This window comes from Bufo bufo, chromosome 4 (genome assembly GCF_905171765.1).
Source record: "Bufo bufo chromosome 4, aBufBuf1.1, whole genome shotgun sequence".
NCBI classification, from domain to species: Eukaryota; Metazoa; Chordata; class Amphibia; order Anura; family Bufonidae; genus Bufo; species Bufo bufo.
This window is the reverse complement of record NC_053392.1, coordinates 218,785,599-218,804,060: the sequence shown is the minus strand read 5'-3', so window position 1 is coordinate 218,804,060 and position 18,462 is coordinate 218,785,599. Positions and strand designations below refer to the sequence as shown.

General features: G+C 42.7%; 1 protein-coding gene across 1 annotated transcript in view; it reads left to right on the top strand.

Annotated features, from left to right (window-relative positions):
* MCF2L2 (MCF.2 cell line derived transforming sequence-like 2) overlaps positions 1 to 18,462 on the top strand; it is a 554,965-nt gene that overhangs the window by 186,110 nt on the left and 350,393 nt on the right. The window contains 3 exon segments of the mRNA XM_040428287.1: positions 5,063 to 5,212; positions 8,641 to 8,765; positions 12,447 to 12,561. Of these exon segments, the coding sequence (XP_040284221.1) occupies positions 5,063 to 5,212; positions 8,641 to 8,765; positions 12,447 to 12,561 (390 nt within the window).

The window sequence follows — 18,462 nt, the reverse complement described above, 5'->3', positions numbered from 1 at the left end:
ATCCGTTTTCTATTGTATCAGAGAAACCAGATACGTCCCCATTGACTTACATTGTATGTCAGGACGGATCAGTTTTGCTCCGCACCACATCGCGGACAGAAAAACACTGCCGAACGGAATGCATTTTGGTGAATTCCGTTTAGTTCGGTTCAGTTTTGTCACCATTGACAATGAATGAGGACAAAACTGAAGCGTTTTCTTCCGCTATTGAGACCCGATGACTGATCTCAATAGCAGAATTGAAAACGCTAAGGTGAAAGTAGCCTAACAAAGATCACGTGAAGAGCAAAGCCGTTTTTTGGGGTGATCATTCGATCAACACATGAACTGTGTGACACTGCACAACCCAAATTGTAAAAGAAAAACATTCTTTACTCATCCACATATACATGAAGTAATAAAGTTATAGCTAATGCAGCCTATTCATATCTGGATTTGTAATGAAACACTGATGTAGGATAGGCCAATGTTATAGTCATGAAGAAGAGAATTAAACTGAGCTCCTATCCAGCAATCATGTTGTTATGTACTATATATCCATGCATACTGTAAAACACTGAGGTGAATATCACTTGGCCCTCAGCATACTACATTTAGAATGTTTTAAAATCTCGTATTATGCATATACCGTATTTTTGAAGGACCACCTAGGTTTTAGAGGAGAAAAATTAGAAAAAATGTTTTTCATCAGACTCCCAATCTTCATCAGACCTCAGATCAGACCCTCATTCTTCATCAGACCTCAGATCAGACCCCCCAATCTTCATCAGACCTCAGATCAAACCCCCCAATCTACAGTGCTGCCCATAATTATTCATACCCCTGGCAAATTTTGACTTAAAGTTACTTTTATTCAACCAGCAAGTAATTTTTTTCACGGGAAATTACATAGGTGTCTCCCAAAAGATAATAAGACGATGTATAAGAGGCATTATTGTGGGAAAAAAAAATTCTCAGCTTTTAATTACATTTGAGCAAAAAATACAAGATGTTCCGCACTGTGGAAAATCTCAGAGGACGTGGTCGGAAGCCAAAAGTGACACCTGTTCTGGCCAGGAGGATAGTTAGAGAGGTGAAAAAGAATCCAAGGATCACCACCAAGGCCATCCTGGTGAATCTGGGCTCTGCTGGTGGCAATGTCTCAAGGCAGACAATCTAACGGACACTGCACACTGCTGGGTTCCACGGATGCAGACCAAGGAGGACGCCACTTCTCCAGATAAGGCACACAAAAGCTCGCTTGGCCTTTGCAAAAGCTCATCTGGACAAAGAAGAAGACTTCTGGTTTTCTGTGTTTCTGGGGCAAACATTGCTGTGACTGCCAGAAAGGGGGTTGGTCTTGCTGTGACTGCACACAGGGTGACTTGCAATTACTGTCTGTCGAATAAAGAGAATGTTCAGTTATGACTTTGAAGATGAGAAGTGTGTGCTACCTACAGACTCAATTGGGATGGTCCTTTATTGATGAATAGGCAAATTCACGTGAAACGGTAATGGTGCAGTGAAGTGCTGCACCATTATAGCACTATCGCAAAAACGCATATACTGTAAGCACAAGTGTTTTTTTGCTGTGGTCTTACAGTCAAGTATGTATTTACAGTGTAAGACCAGGTTCAGATATCAAATTTTTATTCTTTTAGTATACCATACATACTTTTTCACAAAATCTAAACTGATGATTTCCCCATCAGTGACCGAGTTCTTTGAACATTAACATATTTTTTTTGGAGTGTATTTAATTGGCATGCAAGATACATACTCTCCTTTTTCATAAAGAAAAGTAACTGATGGAGATAGACTGTACTGATCCTTCCCATCACCAATCATATCCAATTATAAAGTGCTAATACCAGTGTCATCTCCAAGATGATGCTCTTACAGGCAGAATTTCAAATAAAAGGCACAGACATTGGAGAGTGGATGACTGGTAAAGAGTATTATGCAGTCAAATATAAGAGATATAGAGCAAATGAAAGGATGATGGAGGAGTGCTTGATGTCTTTGTCAAGCATGTTTTAGGAAATGTAAATTGAGCCCTTGTGAGAGGAGCTTCACTGAAACTGCTAAGCTAAGTTATGTGCGAAAATTTCCCTTCATACTATTAAACACCAGAAACTAGTATTGCAGATGTCTGAAAAGCAGCAGTTGCTGCAAATAGTGTTGGATGAATGTTAGAACGGTTATCCGAATTCCAAAAGATCCCCTCCGATGCCCGGGCTCCTCGTTTACATTATACTTAACTGCTCCCCGGCACCTGTGTCGCTCCAGATCCCTGCACGGCCGCCGCTGCTTCTCCCCGGTACTCAGATCAAAACATCCGGCGACGGGGGGAGCAGTCAATAGCAGGCTGCGACGTTGATGGGCCCCTTTGAGGCTGGTGACCGTCGGGGCCACTATTGGCTGCTCCACGCTCCCACCCTCCCCATGAAGGGGAGTTTCAGGGATCTGGAGTGACGCAGGTGCCAGGAAGCAGGTAATTATAATGTATATGAGGGGCCCGGGCATTAGGGGGGGATCTTTTAGATAATGTCTAGTATAGAAAATCATTCAAACCACACACTTAAGGTAGTTCTACAAGTTTGGCCATCTCAACCTTCCTCTAAACAGGCAGAGCATTTTATTTTAATTTCAAGAGAAAAATATGAGTTGCTGCCAGACACCTTCATAGAGTATATTGGTATATTTAACAGATCACATCATGAATATGTCTGTACTCAAATAGCCAAGAGCTTCGGGTAGCTCTGTCATTTTTTCCCATAGACCAATAGTACAAGCTATGGTAAGAAACATTTCAATACATTTTCTAAAAAAAATAAAATTGTTCCCCGCCACCAACCTCCTGCACTGATTGCTGATTAAATCAAATTTCAGTGAAGCAAAGATGAAGATGGATTATGAGACACACATAGACCCTACTGCTGAATCTAGTAAGTGCTATTCTCTCTCACCCTAGTACTGGATTCATACCAACATTGCTTATCACTGTTGTATTATGTCCTTTATGTTGCTGCTGCTTCTGGGGGTATGCTACAGAGACAGGGGAGCAGAATCTCTTCTTCTCTGTATGTGCAGTGTACAAGAGACCTCATGGCGGTCACCATCCAGTGTCTCAGGAAGTACTGACAATTAGAGAAAGTCTGCAGATAAAAGTCTTATATCCGCCACATGTAGTGTTATTCCTCTTGTACGGACATGGCAGGTTGTTCTGAAAAGTCTCCTGAAACAACAGGTATGCTTTATATAGTGAACTGCCAGAAATAAGTTAAAGGGGTTCTCCGGGAATTAAGAAAATGAAAATATGTAAATATTACTTTATTGTAAATATATTCCCAAATACCTTTCATTAGTTATAATGGCTCGTTTTGTCTAGGGAGCAATTATGGGAGAAAGAAAATGGCCGCTGTCCTATTAGTACGCACAAAACCTTTCCTAATCACACAGGAGGACAAGTTACTTCACACTGAGGTAAAGAGCTGCCTCTTCGTCCTCTCCTACTTGTCAGGGATTATGATCCTGAATACAGTTGAGAAGATCTTTAGCTGAATCTCTGTAGGAATGGAGTTCATGAAGAGACATGAAGTACAGAGAGGACGGACAGGACAGACTGTGGTAATGGAGACTGCATACAAGTGCTGCTGCTCATTAGCCACATCTGTTCATGAACTCCGTTCCTACAAAGATTCAGCTGATGACCATATTAAACTGTATTCAGGATCATAATCCCTGACAAGCAGAGCAGAGAGGAGGATGAGGCAGCTCTTTAGCTCAGCGTTGTGAAGTAACTTATCCTGCTGTGTGATTAGGACAGGTTTTGTGTGTACTAATAGGATGTTGGCAATTTTGTTTTTCCTAATGATCGCTCCCTAGACAAAACAAGCCATTATAACTAATGTAAGGCTACTTTCACACTAGCATTTTTCTTTTCCGGCACTGAGTTGCGTCAAAAGGGCTCAATGCCGGAAAAGAACTGATCAGGTATATCCCCATGCATATTGAATGGAGAGTAATCTGTTCAGTAATCTGTTCAGGTATATCCCCATGCATATTGAATGGAGAGTAATCTGTTCCTAATGATCGCTCCCCAGCCAAAAAAACTGAAGACTTGCCTGAATGCCGGATCCGGCATTTTTTTCCTTTAGAATGTATTAGTGCCGGATCCGGCATTCAAAATACCGGAATGCCGGATCCGTCCTTCCGGTTTGCGCAAAAGGTAAATAAAAAATAAATGCCGGATCCGTTTTGCCGGATGACACCGGAAAGACGGATCCGGCATTTCAATGCATTTTTCTGACTGATCAGGCATTTTTAAGACTGATCAGGATCCTGATCAGTCTTACAAATGAAATCAGTTGGCATATGTCCAGCGACGGAACTGCTTTCCGGGAACACTCTGCCACAAGTGTAAAAGTACCCTAAGGTAATTGGGAATATATTCATAATGAAGTAATATTTAAGTATTTTCATTTTCTTAATTCCCGAGGAACCCCTTTAAAGGGCATCTGTCATTAGATTTGTACCTATGAAACTGTCTGACCTGTTACATGTGCGCTTGGCAGCTGAAGACATCTGTGTTGGTTCCATGGTCATATGTGCTGCCATATGCAAATGAACCTCTAGGAGCAATTGGGGCGTTGCCGTTACACCTAGAGGCTCTTCTCTCTCTGTAACTGCTCCGCCCTCTCCACTTTCATTGACAGGGCCAGGCGTGATGATGTTTTCACCACCTGACCCTGTCAGTCAAAGTGCAGAGGGCGCAATAGTTGCAGAGAGAGCATAGCCTTTAGGTGTAATGGCCACTCTCCTGTTGCTCCTAGGGGATCATTTGCATATATTAAAGCATAATTTTTCTCATCAATGGAAGCACATATAAACATGAGACCAACACAGATGTCTACAGCTGCCAAGCGCACATTCCACAGGTCAGCCAGTTTCATAGCTGCAAATCTGATGACAGATGCCCTTTTAAATTCTATAAAATTCTATGTAAATATGTTACAATAGCATCTGTATTATTTCCAGGTAAACTGACATACTATGTTATACTATATATTCCCTGAAACAGGCCATTGAGAGCTTTGCTCAAGTTGTAAAAACTACAGCCCAGAATTTGCAGACGTTTGGGACCAGCCTGGCAGAGACAGAACTCCCCAATGATGTCATCTGCACAGAGGAGCTGCTCATATCACATACAGAGCATCAGAGGAAACTCAAAGTAGGTGCTGCTTGTGTTCCTCCTTGTGAAGCACGCTCACTGTGTTATATAAATTACTGTGTGTGCTCTAAACAGTTATTCTAACTGTAACAGAACCGTAAAAGAGTGATTATCAGTCCCTCTGTCCCTGTCACCAGGACTCCCTCCCTTTGTGAAACCACTTAGGTTGCTGCACTTGCTATTCACAGCATTATCTAATGGGATCTGAATTATCTTCAATCCCAGCAATTGGAGCATGGTATCAGTTGTATGTTACAGCTGAAACCCGCTGCTGAATGTCTTTGAATAGGATAGTAATAGGGTGGTGTGGTGCAGAAAGGTGTTGAAAAGAGATTACCATCAAGGGGACCACATGAGGGCAAATGTCATAAAACAGTAGTAATGAAAATTTCTAGTATGTACTCAAATAACTACTGTCATGGAACATGGAACCCTATGTGATGGAGGCCACTGTATAGAATGTGTGAGGCATCCGTTTTACTGTGGAAGCCTATGGTGACAGAAGTAATGTATGGCATCTGTTTAACATATATATCACATGTGTATAAGTTAAACGGGGACAAAAGCCTATAGTTAACCTTAGCCTTGAAGGCTATGTGTACTTTTGCAACCAATTCTTTTTGTTTTAATGCTCTAATGTCAATATTATCCTTTTCTGATTCTGCATACCTACTGTTTCCATTGCAGATGTTATAGCCTCAGTATTAGAACACTTGTGTACACAGGTCAAGGAGATAAACAATTTATTAAAAAATATTTTTTTTTTTTAGTCTGTTACTCTATGGCTTAAGTAGGTTTTTTAACCCACAAAATTTTTGTTAAACAGATAACAGTGGTATAAAGTAACAGTTGGAGTGATACCTTACCAATTCCCTGCTGCTGCCTTGGCTGAGAACTTTGCTGATCACCCGCCAGTTTCTCATTTCCTGGCTCCAGTGATGACATGGTATGTTGACACATGACCATTGCAGATACCATTGCAGTGAAGCCAGTGACGTCTACACATCAATGGTATGGCCAGCAGTGAAAGGCTGCAGTGGTCACATGTCAACCCACCACATCATTACTGGAGCCCCTAAAGAAATGCAGGCCAGGGAATCATCAGCACTGGAGCAGCAGGGAATTCATAAGTTGAGCATTTCTCTTGTAGCGTTTTTTTTCTGCAATTGTCCGTTGTTTGTAAAAGATTTCAAAAAGTTGTATATATCTCCTTAATCTATTTTAGTATGTAGTACATATAGGGGCATGTGGGGCATGGGATATCAAAAGTGACTCTTGCCTTGGCCAGGGTATGAAAACTAAGGCATCAAACAATCTTTGAACCAGTTGGAGGAAAGCCGAACTATGACTCATAAATCAGAAGTCAGATATGGTCTTTAGGAAAACAGAACTTCCTGTGTCAGGAGTGTGGCATTAGAGGGTGCTTGGTTCATATGGGAACTAACATGACCTTCAATCATTTTTAGTTAAGATGCTCAATTAGTTTATCATGAATGGTAGTGTTTTATCTTGTTTTTTTAGGTTGTACATTAATATAGATAAAATAGTAACAAGGGAAGTACAAAGTGTGACCTTTTTCTAAGTGGAGCTCTCCCAGTAAACATGTGCTGACTTTTCCCATTTTCTACAGAATCAAATACAGAAACAATGAGGCTGATTAACTAGACATTGTAAATTTAATGTCCCTTTACACGGGACTATTATCTGGCAGGTTATTGGGAACGAACATTGGACTGTGTAAAGGTGCTGCTGATCACCCTATGAATTATCAATCACTCGCTCATCAAGTGAAATGCGTTTAAAATGCGGACACTTAAATCATCATTTCTGAGCAGCAGATCATGCTGTGAGAGCAGCAGTCTGCTGCCCAGAAACAATGAATCTGTATGGGGATGAGCGACTGCAGTAGCCAACACTGGTCCCCATACAGTGGAGGTGATTGCAGCGTGTAAAGGCAGCTTATACTTCTGATGAGCAGGCAGAGATCCTTCCCAATCATTGTCTGCTCAGTTGGCGCATGTAAATGCACCATTAGACTAGAAAGTGTAAAAAGGCACCAGATTAATCACGGTGGCTAATGATAAATTTGGTGCATTTTTAGACACTTTTGTCTAATTTTTCACTACCTATTGGTTGGCCTACTGTGAGCAAAAATGGTGAGTCTTAAACTAAACCTAATTCTCTGCTAGGCCATGACCCTTTCCTGCTAAGCCACAAGCCCTTGTCGGATTAGGTGTCTAAAGATGGGTTTAGACTGCGTGATGTAGCAGCTGAATGACAGGAAGGAAGCGTTCCTTCCCAACAGTCGGCTGCTCGTTCGGTGAAGGAGACCGCTGCGTTTACGGTAGATGCAGCAATCTCCTTCACAGTATGAAGACAAGGGATGGCTATTGTGATCCTTCGTCCCCGTACAGATTCATTGTTGCTTGTTGGAGTGCCTCCAGGAATGACAGGATCACCTGATGAACGAGCGTTTTGCTTGTTCATGTCACAGGGTTCCGAAGGTGCACTCGGTCCCCCATTGCCCGCAGAACTGTTGCTTAGCTTTTGGAATGAGGTTCTGTGTTTGACCTCATTCCAGGGCGGCTTTACTAGCTGGGTGGCTCCTTGCTCCTAAGTCTGCCTTGAGCGCCGAGCTGATCACTCGGAGCTCGACTGGTTGGTCTGTCGGTCATGTGACGCTGGCCACGTCACATGACCCTCACTCCCCACTATAAATACAGGCAGCCTGCTGGCTACAGGTTGCCTGTTAATTTCTAGGTTCCTGGTATTTGTTGGACTGCTGAATACTTACCTGATCCTGTTCCTTGACCATCCTTTTGCCTGATCCTCCTGTACTGCGCATCCGTCCTGGTATTGTGACCTCAGCTCCCACCTGACTACTCTCTTAGGACTCCTCTTGTACTTCTCTGCTCTCCTGGTATTTATGACCCCGGCTTCTCCTGACAATTCTCTGCTTGCTCCATTTGTACTTTGCAGCTTTCCTGGTATTGACTCGGTCCGTTCATGTCCTGTTGTTTGTCTGTCTGTCATCCCTGCACTTACTCCAAGTTAGGGATTGCCGTCCAGTTGTCCCCTGTCATTAGGACTCGCGAGGCAAGTAGGCAGGGCCAGGGGTAAGGGTGGAGCGCAGTGGTCACTTCCCTTCCCCCTGTGTGTGTGTGTACGCGACCGTTACAGTTCATCTGGTGATCGGCAGCACATTTACACAGGCAGATTGTCGGGAAGGAGCGTTTGCAGTAACGGTCCCAATAATCTGCCCGATAATTGGCTCATGTAAATCCACCTTAAAACACATAATAAATGTGGTGCAAAGCATGTCCACCAGGTTATTGGAAAGGCATAATTAGCTTAGTAAATCTCGGCAATGTGTAGACGAAAAACAACATAATCAACCTCTTTATAACTGCTTGATATTTATCTTCCAGGATGATTTAAAGCTAGCAGTGCAACAAGGTGGGACTCTGCTCTCATGTATAAAGGAGCCAGTGTCCAAAGACCCAAACTGCAAACTGACTCCGGATGAACTAGAAAACATGGCTACTGTTGAAAGGTTTGTACAGAGCACACAGGTCTTATTAATTCTGAGTCCCATTCAGTTTAATCCTAAAATGACAAATCTCTGTGTGAGATCCAGGAAGACATATAACAGATACCTATTTGTAGGACTGACTTACATATGGAGTATAGCCAAGTAGTTGTGAACATGTTAACTGCCCTTCAGCAAGTAAGTACTGAGTAACCCATTTGTACTTTCATCTGCCACAGATCGGTCACTATGAAAGCCATCAGTATTTCATGGCTTATTGTTCTGATACAGTATTAGGAACTGTGGGAATAGTTCAGTCTAAGGGTCCATCCAGTCTAAGGGTCCATTCACACACGGACATCGGCAATGTGCGTTCCGCATTTTGCGGACCGCACATTGCCGGCACTAAGAGAATATGCCTATTCTTGTCCGCTATTGCGGACAAGAATAGGACATGTTCTATTTTTTTCAGGATCGGAATTGCGGATGTGTGAATGGACCCTTATACTAGCTTTTCTACAAAACTTTTTGATAGATCACTGAAGGTGTATAATCCTTTTGGGACACTAGCATGTATCACTGAAAAGTATAAGCAAATCCACTCTCCACTCCTCACTTCTAACCCCTCAGCGTACTATCGTACTATTTTTGTTGTCTATCTTGAAATAACTGATCAGGATTTATACGTTACTAAAGAGGGAAAGCCCAGTATAAGAAGTACATTTCTAAAAATACCAAATAGGAAAATATTCCTATTTCACCCCTTCCCCCCTCTCCCAGGTTTTATTTACTAGACTGCAAATTTGTGGTTGCATTTATCACATTTTGAGTATGGTACATCTGCATGACATGGCATGACTACAGCTTAGTAAATATAGATTGGCGAAAGACCCCAGTGAGGGAGCGATGCCCTAGGCAGATGAGTACACAGTCAAAGTGAAGGCTGCCCCTCCCCCAAATGTACAATACAAAAGAGAAAGTTAGACAAAACCGAAAGTGTTGCGTTTATATTTTTGTTTAGTATATATATATATACATACAGGTGAAACTCGAAAAATTTGAATATTGTGCAAAGTTCATTTATTTCAGTAATGCAACTTAAAATGTGAAACTAATATATGAGATAGACTCATTACATGCAAAGCGAGATATTTCAAGCCTTTATTTGTTATAATTTGGATAATTATGGCTTATAGTTTATGAAACCCCAAAGTCACAATTTTGAGGTACCCTTTGTATGGAATAATTAGCCGACTAGAGTGTGACACTTTGAGCCTAGAATATTGAACCTTTTCACAAAATTCTAATTTTAAGCTGCATTAATGCAATTCCTTTTAATTTGCATTACTGAAATAAATGGACTTTTGCACGATATTCTAATTTTTCGAGTTTCACCTGTATATATAGTGCATTCGAAAAGTCTTCATACCCTTTCACTTTTTTCACATTTGTTATTTTGTGGCTTTGTACTAAAATAAAAAAATAAATTAAGTTTTTTCCCCATCAATCTGCACTTAATCCTCCTTAAAGAGAAAGTGAAAACAGAAATGTCTGCAAATTTATGAAAAAGAAAATTTTGCATGGACATAAGTATTCAAACCCTTTGCTATGTGACCTAAAATTTTGCTCTGGAGGCCTTCCATTTCTATTGATCATCTTTAAGGCTCATGCACGTGAACCATATGCGGAACCATTTACATGAATGTGCATTCCGTGTCCGTATGTCTGCATAGCCGTTCCGGAAAAATATAGAACATTTCCTATTATTGTCCGCATTGCGGACAAGAATAGGACTGTTCTAGGGGCCGTCTGTTCCGTTCCGCAAACGCCGATATGCAAACAGCCGATATCCGTGTTTTGCGGATCCGCAATTTGCGGACCGCAAAACATCCAACTGTCGTGTGCGAATGAGTCTTTAAGATGTTTCTACAACTTGATTGGAGTCCACCTGTGGTAAATTCAGTTAAGTGGACATGATTTGGAACGACACACCCCAGTGTGTATGCATATCTCTGCAAAAAACAAGCCATGAAGGAGGAAATAATTACCTGTAGTGCTCAAACACAGGATTTTGTGGAGGCACAGAAGGTTACAAAAAGTTCTGCTGCACTGAAAGTTCCCAAGATCACATAATTCTTAAATGGAAGAAGTTTGTAACAATTAGGACTCCTTCCTAGAGCTGGCTGCCTCACCAAACTAAGTCATTGGGGGATAAAGGGCCTTGGTAACAGAGGTGACCAAACCCAATGGTCACTGTTGCTGAACTCCAAAGATTCTGTGTGCAGATGGGACAGACTTCCAGAAGGTCAACCATCACTGCAGCATTACATCAATCTGGGCTTTATGGCAGAGTAGCTATAAAGAAGCCTCTCCTCCATAAAAGTCACATGAAAGTTTGCAAAGAAATAAAGCATAAAGGACTCTCAGACTGTGAGAAACAAGATTCTCTGGTCTGATGAAACCAAGATAGAACTTTTTGCCCTCACTTCTAAGCGTCATATTTTACGGAAACCAGGCACTGCCCAATACAATCCCTACAGTAAAGCATGGAGGTAGCAGCATTATGCTGTGGAGGTGTTCAGCGGCTAGAAAAGGAAGACTGATCAGAATTGAGGGAAAGCTGAATGTAGCAAAGTACAGAAATATTCTTAATGAAAGCCTGGTTCAGAATGCTTTGCATCTCAGACTGGGCTGAAGGTTTACCTTCCAACAGGACAAAACCCTAAGCACACAGCCAAGACAAAATAGGAGTGGCCCAGCCAGAGTCCTGACTTGAACCTAATCGAACATCACTGGAGAAATTTGAAAATGGCTGCCCACCAACAGTCTATGTCCGATCTGGAGAGAAGAATGGCAGAAGGTCCCCAGATCCAGGTGTGCAAACCTTGTGCCATCATACCCAAGAAGAGTGGAGGCTGTATTTGCTACCAAAGATGCTTCAAGTCCTGAGTAAATGATCTTAATATCTCAATGGAATATTTTAATTTTTACTTTTCAATAAATTAGCAAGGATTTCGAACATTCTGTTTGCAGTTTGTCATTATGGTTTATTGAGTGCAGAATGATGGGGAAAAATATGAAACTTTTTTATTTTTTTACACTGCACTATATATATATATATATATATATATATATTGTGACACAGTGAGATGTTTGGTCTGGGAAAACAGGTATTTTCCTCCCAGCATGTGCTGCTGGACTGATTTACATCCAGATAAGGTCAAATACTGGACCGGATTTTAAATGCTGGTCCGGGTTTTGGCAGCACCTGGCTGTCCTTAAATAGGCAAGCTGGGCTCAGAAGCCAGTCCTCTGTGTTGAGAACTGGGAGCCTTGTGTCTGGATGAAGGCTTGCTACCTGTTTGGCTGATAACAGGTTGGTGCTGCTATGAGCGAGGACTGTTTGAGGCAGAATTGCCGCAAGGTGTGAATTACCACCAACACCACAAGGTACATTTTTTTTGAATAGACTGCTTGTTTTGTCACTTGCCTAAAGTGTGAATAAAACACTGAACTGTTTGATCCAAAGAACTTGTTGTTGCCTCTATACTGCGTCCGCTAATCCTGTCTACCAGAGCGAGTCCCCACAATATATATATATATATATATATATATATATATACAGTTAAAGCGATAGTAAGCTTTTAGCATTTTCTGTTACAGTTCCGCATCACCTTAGAAACTCTTCTACTCTATTGTCACCAGGTTACTGGCTCAGTTGGATGAAACGGAAAAAGCTTTCGGACAGTTTTGGAGCCGCCATCATCTGAAATTAGAACAGTGCTTGCAGCTGCGACACTTTGAGCATGATTTCAGAGAGGTATTTGAAAAATAATGGAGGTTCATTGTGGTTTACTTGATCTTTGCTAAAAAGCATGAGAGCGAGATGTATATAACACAGTAGCTTATCATAGGGTGTAAACATTTAAATAGATCTCCGGTGAAATGGGATTCTTCCTGGATAGTCTCATATTGTACACAGGTTCTATGAAGGATTTGTACGCTGTACTCCTGCAAATACTGGGATTTACACCAAACATTAATAACAGTGCCACTTTCCATATGGACATGAGGATGTCCTAAGTACTTTTGAATTGTAAGTAAGGACACCCCCTGTAAATATTTATGTGTCCACATATTTTTTTTTAAATGGTAAAATATGTGCACATTATGTCAATATTTGACCATCATTTAAATGACGTATAACGGCAAAGGTGATGTAACTGAAAACAGAACACAATAACGGCTACACTTTGCAATACTTTATTTAGCAAAAATATATCCTTCTGTTGCTGTAAAGTGTGGTATTGCCTCATTTACCACAAACAACCTCCAACAGGTTGTTAAAACTTCTTTGAGTAAATGGGTCTCTTGCACAAATAGCTTGCTCTACAAATCCCCCAGCATTTCGATGGGATTGAGCTTCGGCTTGGTCATTCAAGAAACTTCCATATTTTTAATTTCAGCCCTTACTTATTGGATTTACTGGTATATTATGGGCCATTGTCCTATGACAAGGTCCACTTTAGGCTACATGCACACGACCGTTCCGTTTTTTGCGGTCCGCAAACGGCGGATCCGCAAAACACGGATGGCGTCTGTGTGCGTTCCGCAATTTGCGGAACGGCATGGACAGCCTGTAATATAACTGCCTATTCTTGTCCGCAAAGCATGGACAAGAATAGGACAGGTTATATATTTTTTTGCGGGGCCATGGAACGGAGCAACGGATGCGGACAGCACACAGAGTGCTGTCCGTATCTTTTGCTGCCCCATTGAAGTGAATGGGTCCGCATCCGAGCCACCAAAACTGCGGCTCGGATGCGGACCAAAACAACGGCCGTGTGCATGAGGCCCTAGGCTGAGCTTTAATCTTCTGTTACATTATCCTCAGGCAAACTCTGGTACATTTCATCTGGATATTGTGATGGCACAGATCTTGTGAAAAAACAGCCTACTACTTAATAAATGTGTCAGTGTTGTACTTCCAGCTTGAATTTAAAAGGGTTATGCAGCGGAGAACAGTTTTTTTTTTTAAATATCCACATATGTTAAAAAATTGTAAAACGTGCACATTATGTGGACACATCAATATTTGACCATCATTTAAATTACGGTACATATGCAGGTGAAACTCAAAAAATTAGAATATTGTGCAAAAGTCCATTTATTTCAGTAATGCAAATTAAAAGGAATTGCATTAATGCAGCTTAAAATTAGAATTTTGTGAAAAGGTTCAATATTCTAGGCTCAATGTGTCACACTCTAGTCAGCTAATTAATCCATACCCCCTGAGCAAAGGGTACCTCAAAATTGTGACTTTGGGTTTCATAAGCGGCAAGCCATAATCATCCAAATTATAACAAATAAAGGCTTGAAATATCTCGCTTTGCATGTAATGAGTCTATCTCATATCTTAGTTTCACCTTTTAAGTTGCATTACTGAAATAAATGAACTTTGCACGATATTCAAATTTTTCGAGTTTCACCTGTACATGCCGGTTACATATAGGTGATGTAACTGAACACAGAAGACAATAAGTAACTGAACACAGAAGACAATAACGGCTACATATTGCAATAATTTCAAGCAAAAATAGGTCATATCCTTCTGTTGCTGGTATTGCCTCATTTCCCACAAACAACCATCAACAGATGTTTTTAGGAGAGAACTCAGAGTGGGTTAAAAACTAAACTAAAATAAATACTTAACTCACCAATCTCCCACCACTATCATTCCAACACTTACCAGGATCACACAGGTCTCTGCTTCTTTGTCCCATCTCTACCCAGAAAATCCAGGAAATTCCTGCTCATCCATCCACTGGCTGAGGTGGGTCATTACTGAGGCCAGTGATAAGCTGAGCAGGTATTTCCTGGCATTTATTGTGTGATGAAAGGGTACCTAGGGCAGAGACCAGCAAGAACATGGTAAGCATATTCAACCCACTCTGAGCCATTTTCTAAAAAATATTCCCTGCTGGAACGCCCCCCATAAATATTATGCACAAATATACATTCCCTCATAATTGGAAACAACAATTGTCCAAGAGCAGCTGAAGATGAATACATAAAAATGTGGTTGTGCTGGCATATTAGTTCATGATTACAAAGTGTCTTCAGTGATCATATTAAAGAGGTTGTCCCATGAAAGATATTAGTATAGTGACTGAGTTATTGAATAAACTGTATCTGTATAGTGCCGCCTGCTGTTTCTTCTTCCCCTTATTTCTCTGTTGATCCCAGTAACTTCACTGAGGTGATCACTAGAGATGCGCGAATCGAAGCTGACAAAGTGGAATTCGATCCGAATTTCAGGAAAAATTCGATTCACACCGAAGCCAATTTTCCTTGCGCTTTGTGGTAATTTTTTCCTAAAATGGCTGCTGCACGTGTGAGGATTACCCATAATGCCATGCATGCAGCCAATCAGCAGCCAGCCAGCCCTGTGATGCAACCGAACTAAATAGGGAGGCAGTAATGACCACCAGCTGCACCTGACAAGAGGTATGGTCATTACCAAAACACAACACTGAGAATCAAGAGACTGTCAGTTAACCTCACATGCAGTCAGTCTCTCTGATCTTCTAACCTCTGTCACAGAAGGTACCGTGACAATTAGTCAAAAAAAAATATATATATATTTGTCGCTAAGCAGTGCAGTTATCTGTTAATCCTTTTGTGGCGTGTATTAGTGGAAAAAGAAAATATATATTTGCCGCTCAGCGGTGCAGTAATCTGTTCTAAAGCCTTTTGTGGCGTGCATTAGTAAAAAAATATATATATTTGCCATAATGCCATGCATGCGGCCAATCAGCAGCCAGCCAGCCCTGTGATGTCACAGCCCTATAAATAGCCTCAGCCATCTTGGATTCTGCCATCTATCAGTGTACTTAGTGCAGGGAGAAACGTCAGCAGGCGCTAGGGACAGTGTTAGAAAAAACTTCATTGTGCTAAAAAAACGATTTACAAGTGCAGGGAAAGATTATTCAAGGTGTAGGGAAAGGATAGGGAGGAATCACTCCACAGCATTTATGTTGAACAGGGTTCAGTAGGGGTGGTTACAGCCTGGGTAATAGGAACAATCCTATTACACCTTGCTGCACTGACTGGGCACCCAAATTCCCATTATACATCTCTGTAATTCAAGCAAACCGTTCTTATTAGGGTGCAAGTGCTGTTTGATACAGCCATTAACAGGGTTTATTACAAGGAAATATTTATATGTCTTATTTGCCCATATGCGGTGCAGTTATATGTTCTAAAGCATTTTCTGGCTTGTATTAGTGGGAAAAAAAGGGCCTATTAGCCGTTGTGTGGTGAAGTGCAAAAATTACAGCCCTTTTTGTCGTGTATTAGTGACAAAAGCGGTGCAGCGGTGCTCCTGCTCCTGCTCAGCGGTGCCGTTATCTGTTGTAAAGCCTTTTGTGGCGTGTATTAGTGGCAAAAGAAAAATATGTTTGCCGTTCAGCGGTGCAGTTATATGTTCTAAAGCCGTTTTTTTTGCGTGCATTAGTGGCACAAAAAAAGTATTTGCCGTTGTGTGGTGAAGTGAGAAAATTACAGCCCTTCTTGGCGTGTATTAGTGGGGGGGGGGGGGGGGCTTATTAGCTGTTGTGTGGTGAAGTAAGAAAATTACGTTTTTTTGGGGGGGTCTTTTAATTTCCTTTTTATTTATTTATCTGATCTAACTGTATGTCAGACAGAGAAGTGCCAGGCCCTGCACAGGGCAGTGGCAAAGGCCTTAATGTTTCTGGTGCTGGCAGCAGGAGTCGTAGCGAGAGGCCTGAGCTCCCGGTGTCATCTAGCGGTTGTGTCTTGACCAGCAACCCAGCGGTTCTTGAAAGGTTGACTCAGTCAACTCTGTTTTGGATCCACTCCTGTTTTGGCATTAGCAATACTGATGGATTGCTGACCAAATGCTGACCGAGTGAAGGTGGATGCTCAACAGACAGGATCCGTTTTTGTGCGTTATTGTTCTGACCAGGGATTTTTTTCTCAGAGAAAAGGTGGTGGAACTCACCCCCCCTCCCCTGGCCACTGGACATTGTGTATTGTGTATTGTCCTGCCTGGGATATTTATGTTAACCATTGTGTACCATAATTATATCACAGGCAGAAGGGAGGATGTTATGTGGGTTGTAACCTTTGTGTTATGGGTTAATGTATGTTATTTGTGGGTGTCTCCCTTGCATGGGAGCAGGGGATAAAAGAAATTGTATGTTTGAGTGCCTGTGTGCTTCCAGTAAACGTTTTCCAGCATTCAGCTTTGGCTCATGTATGGACTTATAGGGCGATACCAGCAATACTGGCGATACCAGCGATACCGGCGATACCAGCGATAATAGCGATTTATTGCTCTGTGGATTATTTGGCTGTGCTATTACATGGGAAGAAGGGAATACTAGATGGTGACACAGATGATACCGTTACAACTGGTGGCAAGCAGCGGGATTTTCCCTTCTTTTTCCCTGCACAGAGGATTCAAGGAAGGCACTAGTGTATGGTGTATGGAGGGCAACGCTGGCACTCGTGCAGCGACCCTGGCTTTGAAGGAGCTCAAGGGACAGAGCTAGCTACCGGGCAGCGTTCCTATCCACAGCAACATGGAAGAGGAGTTTCGCTGGAGGTTGCAGCAGCACTTGGCCCAACAGGATAGGCCTGTATCAGAGGAGGGCATAATGGACTTGAGAGATGCCACTCGAAAGGGGCTGTGGTATGACGCCTTAGAGGAGGTACAGCGGCGGCGGAGAGAGAGCCTTCCCGGTGAGGAACAGAGGTTCCAGGTACTCGTGGCCCTGCGGTCACCCTTCCTAGGAAAGCAACCCTTGGCGGAGTGGGTGATGGAACTGTGGAACCTGGTTTGGAAGGAGTTGTGGCTGGACAAAGCGTACCGGGCACTAAAGTGGTATGCCACCCAGCGCAACCCATGGATGACTAACCACTATCTGCCGGAGGGAGAGGATTATGATGGTCCGGACTTACTGTGGGAAGCCTTTGAAGAGGGCGATGACTGTGGATGCCCCACAGAATGTCGGTTCTGGGACATCCACGACATCAGGGAAACCATGCTGGACCTTCCTCGAGCGGACGACCTTGGACCAGACCTGATTCATCTAGTCACCATGGAGTGGGAGCTGGAGCAGAGCTACCGTCAACTGTTCAACCTAGCTCAACCACCATACCTCAGCCCAGAGGATTGCCTGGAAATTATACCCTCTTTTGCCCAACCAACCTCAGAGGTGAGCAACCTCATAGACTTGTCCTGGGAGGACCCACAGATGGCAGATGGAGATGGGACTGAGGTCTCTCTACCGGCCCTACAGGGATGCTGGGCCGCCTGCCCAGATCTCCAGCGGCAGTGCATATCACAGGGAGAGGAGACAACCGGTCTCTCTCCCCAGCGGCAACCTGAGTTCCAGGGGAGGAGATGCTGGGTCCCTCTGCCCTACAGCAACCAGAGTCCTGGGGAGGAGAGGCAACCGGCCTCACCTTCCAACAGCAGCCGGAGATACCGGGAAAAGGGGAACACAAACCCCACTACACGGGCGCAGATGAGACCGCGGGCTCTGTGCCAGTCCTACAGGGATGCTGGATGGTTGGTCCAGATCCCCAGCCATCTCTGCAGGGATACCAGGAGGAGGAGGTAAGCGAGCCCTCCCCTTCCCAGCTACTTCCCAACCAAGTTCTGGGGGCAGGGGATGAGCCTGCGATACCCACT